The following is a 6,613-nucleotide window of genomic DNA, read 5'->3' as shown; positions in this document are numbered from 1 at the left end:
GTTAAAATTCCAAACTTCTAATTAAAGAAAAAAAAAAACAAAACGACATTTTCCACTTCCTTAATACAAGTTAAAAGAACCCTTACGACAATAACTTAAAACGAATCCAAATGGCTCTCGAGGTGCCGATCATTTGTGCTCGAGCTCTAAAATTTAAGGCTTGTCGCCTCAATTTCGCGTTCCAAATCAAAGGCTCTCTAATAAATAAACAATCTTATTCCCGCTCTTCCCAGGCGTCTGCGGTCCCTAATTCCCAATGCTCGGCCAGGAGCCATTGCGAATAGCCTCTGACACTTGGTGGACTCTGCGCCCTCGTTGCAGAAAAAATATTGCAGGCTTTTGTTCCCCGTGATGGAAAAGTTTCCAGGACAGAATCACACCAAATTTGTAGACAGCGACATCCGAGACCAGAGGTACATCCCTTCCCTGAATTGGAAAGAGGGGTGTCAACTGTTCCTTACAGGTGGGTGAAATTAGAAGAATACCGGGAATTACCCTGTGGAAGCCAGCAGACAGAAAGTTTTGTGGACAGGGTTCGATCCCTCACAGCCATTATGTTAGCACTGATACCAGTTGATGAGATCAGAGGTAGAAGCACAGAGAGACACAGCAGAGGAGCACAGACAAATGGAGAACAAGACAGAGATCACAAATAAGAATGGAGAAGAAATAAGAATGGAGAACACACAATAAGAAAGGCCTGGCCTTGGGCTTGCTTTATAGATGAGCACATGGCTTGCTTTATAGATGCTCATAGAGCTGATAAGAATAAGAATAAGACTTAGCTAGATGTAAAATTTATGTGTAGTAGGTTCGGCTGCAAACAGCCATAACTTTCGGCGTAAGCACAGCAAAGTGACGCAGAAAATTTCAATTCGACTTCACATTTAACAACAATCACCATTTTTGTTACATCTTCATCTTTGAAACCTCATCCTCTCCCAAAAAAACATGTACATGCATTGTGATCATAGTTCGAGGAAGGCTTTACAACCTGTAGCATCTTATGTAACAATTGCCCAAATTCCGCAAGACCGACTTGAATATTAACATTGAAAGAGTATTGTTGAGCACACAATTTTGGCTTCAAACAGAGTCCCAAGATCTCTGGATTTTATGGTATTACGGAAGAAACACACTCTGGCAGATTTTAGGATTAGAAGAGGAAATGGAACACCCACTCAACTGTCATCTCCTTGAGTTGATCATGATGGTTTTCGACAGAGAACTAGAAGTATATAAAAATAAAATTCCCTGCCTCTGTTCAATTCGCGGCCTTGGCAAATGAAATGGGTGGTCTCCCATATTTTAATGGAGAAAGTCTGCAATTTTTTTATATGTCACCTGTAGCATGCATTGCCGTGGAAAATAAAGGTGAGATCGAAAATATGCTTATTCCCATGAGGTTTTCCTTTTAGCATCGAAATCTTTTTCTGGCTTCATTTCCAAATCACTTTACGTTTGGCTTCTGTATCGCCTCTTGGAAGAACCAGCAAAATCCCTCAAATGGTGTGCAATTTTTCGAATCTGCCCGGTATGAAGACAATTGGGATCGCTCGGCGAAAAAAACCCATGTCGCGGGTTTTTAAATTCCTACTCCATTTGTTCAGAATGTTCATTTAAAACTCGCTGTCTGAATAAATCTGCGTTTTTTTTAAAATGCTTCATTTTCCATGACATGAAGTTCATCAATAATGTTATGATCCTTGTTTGAAATCTCAGTCAACAAAGCAGTCTCTACAACTATATCTACAGCTTCAATAGAAGTATACCGACCCAATTTGAAATGACCAGAAATATTGACAACCTACAGTTGGACAGACTACACATTTGATAAGGAATAAAACTTTTTGCAAGTGCAGGTTTATATTAAGCTGACAAGCAGGTTTTTGCAAGTGAATTTTTTTTTAATACAAGTTTGTCTAAGAGAAGTTTTGAAATTTCAGGCTTACAAGATTGAGTTATAACACCAGTCCTGGTGCCCCTACGCCTGTCCATGGCCTCGTCCCTGCCATAATAGTGGCGAAAAACATTGAAACCACACACACACAATTAAGGAGAACCAAATCTCCTTCACAGTCCATACCTCCTTTTTTTTAGAGAGAAAATCATCATGGATTATATTAAGAGAATATAAAGGTCAAAATACATGAGAGTCAAAAGAACCATAGTTCACATATTTACAGATTGTGTCAGATACTATCATCAAGGATCAGACAGCGTGTTTGCCTAAGAAAGATAAAACACATATAACGCCTCATGTGGAGGCAGAAAGGGAAGCCGTCAATCAAAATAGATTTAATATGTGCTGGATCAGCTAGAGCCTCAAACAGGGAAGCATATGAGTCCAAAAAGAGCTTGCTGAAAGCTTTTTGTGGATCAGAGATTAATCCAAAAGAGGCATGAAACCCGAAATTGAGATCAAAATAGAAGCAAGGGGCTGGCTGGAGTTCTGGAATATGTGTTCATTTCTCCACTTCCATAGGAACCAGCAAGTGAGAATGAATAAAGAACACCAGGAGGGGCGCTGAGCACTCCACCAATTGAAACCATCCTGAACAGAAGAAAAAACCCGGTGAGAAAAACCATAATTCAAAGACAGGTCATACCAGATTGTAGAAGATGTGGCGCACTGGAAGAACATGTACGGGATAGACAGTCCATACCTCCTATGTCATAAATGAGATCTGAGATCTGTTACATAGCATTAATTTCTTCAAGCAATCAAGATGTTGAAGAACTTTGACCTTCACAAATGTTGTTGAGAGTAGTGCTTGTACTACCCAATAAATGTGTTATATTTGATTGCAATTTGGGAATGGCACCAGGGCTCAAAAAAGTGTCTCTGATGTTTTGCAGCATGCCTAGAATGACCATCATAGTAGGTCGTCCTTTAGGAGATTCATTTGTGCAAAGCAATCCCACATTTATTAATGAACTAAGACAATTGAGATTATTATCTTCCTCAGTACAACTAGCCGTCCTCCTTAGTAAACCCAAGTCCACCACATCCATTAGTCGGTTTGGAAAATTGCTACCCACCCATTTTTGCAAGTTCATTCCTTCTACAAACATGTCGTGGGTGGGCTTCTTTCCAGTGAGCATTTCCAATAGCACTATTCCATAACTATAAACATCACCATTTGTTGTGACTTGTCCACCCACTCCATATTCTGCATTCATAGATCATCATCTTAAGGTTTTTAATTCACAATGGTTAATAAAGATTTAGAAAAAAAATCACAAGATTAATTAAAATATGGTATGTAGTTTAAATAATACCTGGAGGAATGTAGCCTGTAGATCCTTTGAGTGCATTTGTAGAAGTGATATCCCCATCTTCATTATTTGCAAAACATACAGTAGCAATGCCAAAGTCTATTAAATATGCAGTCATATCTTCACCCAACAACACATTGTTGGGTTTCAAATCACAATGAATCACTTGCACAAAACAATGGTGATGGAGATATGTCATGCCTTGGGCGACGCCTATTGCTATATTCAACCTTTGAATCAAATTCAAACAACTTTGTTCTCCATCATCGGGATATAACCACTTTTCTAAGCTTCCATTTGGCATTAATGGAAATATCAAAGCTTTGATTTGGAGATCTGAATAACAAGTTATGACCCGAATCAAATTTCGGTGTCTAACTCTACCCAAAACTTTGCACTCTTTATCGAAACTCTTTTGAGCCCCTTCATTTTGTAGATTGAGAAGCTTGACAGCAACCATTGTGCCATCATTCAAAATCCCTTTGTACACTTTTCCAAAACTACCAATTCCTAACAAGTTTGCATCACTAAATTCATTTGTTGCAATGGCGAGCTCTGCATAGGAGATTCTTCGATGCCCCACATTTAATGATGGACCAATCTCTCTCTGAATATTTCTCCTGCAATTCCGTCTCCACAAGATTGCAAGAAACAAACACAATACAACAATTGCTACAACAACAACAGGTATGATAACTCTTTTGAGATTCGAAACACTTTTATGTTTATGAGCATAGCATGGTGGTAGATTTACCCAAGGTCCACATAGACCAAGATTTCTCATAAACGCTGTGGCGCCAATCTTTTTGAAAACTCCACCTTTAGGGACTTCTCCTGATAGCTTGTTGAAAGAAAAATTCAAGTGTTGGAGCATTTTGAGATTTGCTAGTGATATAGGTATTCCACCTGACAAATTGTTGGAGGAGAGGTCTAGGTCTTGAAGACTTAGAAGTTCACTGATTGACACTGGAATCGGACCTTCAAGTGCGTTATGAGAAAGATTCAGATATTCTACTTCTTGGCAGCTTCCAAGACTATTTGGAATGTAGCTAGTTATTTGATTTGCAGAAATATCTATGGCTTGAAGCTTATTGAACTTTCCTAATTCTAAAGGTACATGGCCACTTAATAAATTGTTTGACAAGTTGAAATAGAAGGCTAAATTTGCAAGGCCTGCAAGCTCTTCAGGTATGTGCCCACTAAGCTTGTTGTATGATAGATCTAGCAGTAGTAAGTTCACACATTTCCCTACACTTGCAGGTATGTTTCCTGATAACTGGTTATGGTCAAGATCTAAATATCTTAATTGTTGGAGGTTAGCCATAGAATCAGGGATTTTTCCAGACAAATTATTTCCAGAAATAGATAAGAGACCTAAACCCTTTAGCTGCCCAATTTCCATTGGGATGTTCCCTTGTAAATTATTGAAATCCATGAATAACCTCTCCAACTTCTGAAGCATACCAACTGAAGATGGGATTGACCCGGTAAAAGAATTACCATATAAACCAAGGAATATTAAGCTACTTAAATTTCCAATAGCAGGAGGTATTTCTCCAGCTAATTCGTTCAAACCCAAGTCTAAGTAGTAGAGTTTTGTAGAGAGGTGGCCTATAGAAAACTGCAATTGCCCAGTGAAGTTATTCGCAGATAAGTCTACATCTTGTAGATCGGAACAGTTACTAAGAGCAGTAAGAATGGGGCATGTCGTGGTGTTGCCGCTAATAAGGTAATTTTTGTCCAAGTAAAGCGACCGGAGATGTGTCAATTTACCCAACTCCATAGGCACTATTCCGCTGAGCTGGTTCCGATCTAAGTCAATCGATTGTAACTTGGTACAATTGAAGAGGGATGAAGGAACGCTGCCACTCAGCTTATTAACAGCTAGATCGAGTTCCTTTAACTGGGCGGTCTTCTTGCTACACAATTCCGACGGAATGTGGCCAACTAATCGGTTAAAAGATATTTGCAATAGTTCAAGATTGGTGCAGTTAGACAACGAAGACGGAATGCGTCCCGTCAGATGGTTAAACGCCAGACCAAAAAAGCGGAGCTGGCTTAGCATACCCAATTCGGAAGGAACACGGCCCTGAAGGTTGTTTGTACCCAAGTCTAAGTACTGCAAAGAGGATATGTTTCCCAAGCACTCCGGGATTGTTCCCATCAAATTGTTAGCATACAATTCTAACACTACTAGGTTGGGGAGAGCACATAGTTGTGGGGGAATGTTTCCCGTGAGATTGTTATAGGGAAGAGTCAAGTTCCTTAAACTGCGGCAGCTACCCAGAGTGGGCGGAATGGAACCCTGGAGTTGATTGCGAGACAGGCGCAACATCTTTAAGCGAGAGAGGGTTCCCAATTGATAGGGAATGTAGCCGTGGAAACTGTTATTGCGAAGGCTGAGTACTCTAAGAAAGGAGAGATTGGCGAGAAGGGGAGAGATTGTACCTTGTAATGCCATGCTTGAAAGATTGAGGGAAACGACTCTCTGCCTGCGCCTGCTGCATATGATTCCCGTCCACTCGCAGAACGAAACATTTGGCATCCAAGACGTGGCTAAGGAGTGGGAGGGATCATATGTGATTGCAGACTTGAATGCAAGCAGAGCGTGTTGATCGGAAGCATTGGTGAGACGAGGAGGATGGTGAGGGAAATGGGCGATGGGTGTGGAAAAGACAAAAGGAGGATTGAGAAAGAGAATGGAATAAAAGAGGAGTAGGTGGCAGCACCGGAAAAGAGAAGGGACGTAACAGGTATCCATCATTTCCTTCTCTGAAACACAACAATGACAATGCTTCAGAAAACCAAATTGTGATTGTTTATATAGACGCATAGATACATTTGTAACTTTGAATTTAGAATTCATACAAATTCGAACTTGGAATAAAGTTGTCTCGAAGTCGTCCAGTCCGTCGAATTTTTGGATCAACAATGATGGTAAATACCCAGTTTCCGCAAAAGTAAGAAAGAATATCACTAATAAAATAAAATTAATCAAAATGCATTGGTTGCATACACCACGGGAGTAAATTTAGTGACGAAAAGACCGTCCTTACATTATCAAAAATCTTTCCGAGATTTTCTCAGCTGGTAATTTTAAAAAAGAAAGACCGCACTCACATTAATTAAATCTTTCCGTTTGTTTGAAGTTTAAATAAGTGAAAAAGCATTTTCATTTTCAAAAAGAAAGACCGTCTTTTTGAAATATTGCCGTCTTTTTGAAGTTTGAATAAATTAAAAAGCATTCTCAGAAGTAGTGAGCAAAATGATTGCTTTTTAGGAAAATCAATTAAAAGTAATTTTATAGTTTCCTAGACATTTATCAATTACATTA

General features: G+C 39.4%; 1 protein-coding gene across 1 annotated transcript; it reads right to left on the bottom strand.

Annotated features, from left to right (window-relative positions):
* Window positions 1-977: 977 nt before the first annotated feature.
* LOC149174063 (uncharacterized) lies at window positions 978-6,087 on the bottom strand. The gene is made up of 3 exons (XM_089419162.1): window positions 3,283-6,087; window positions 2,667-3,173; window positions 978-2,554 (listed from the first exon to the last, which is right to left on the bottom strand). The coding sequence occupies exons 1-2, from the start codon at window positions 6,041-6,043 to the stop codon at window positions 2,725-2,727; spliced, it is 3,210 nt and encodes a 1,069-aa protein (XP_089275288.1). The 5' UTR covers window positions 6,044-6,087; the 3' UTR covers window positions 978-2,554; window positions 2,667-2,724.
* Window positions 6,088-6,613: the final 526 nt, after the last annotated feature.

Source organism: Pinus tabuliformis, chromosome 4_1 (genome assembly GCF_031772625.1).
Source record: "Pinus tabuliformis cultivar Carrire ecotype Pingquan chromosome 4_1, CPIR1, whole genome shotgun sequence".
Classification (NCBI taxonomy): domain Eukaryota; kingdom Viridiplantae; phylum Streptophyta; class Pinopsida; order Pinales; family Pinaceae; genus Pinus; species Pinus tabuliformis.
Note: the sequence above shows the minus strand (reverse complement) of the source record. Positions and strands in the feature narration are given on the sequence as shown.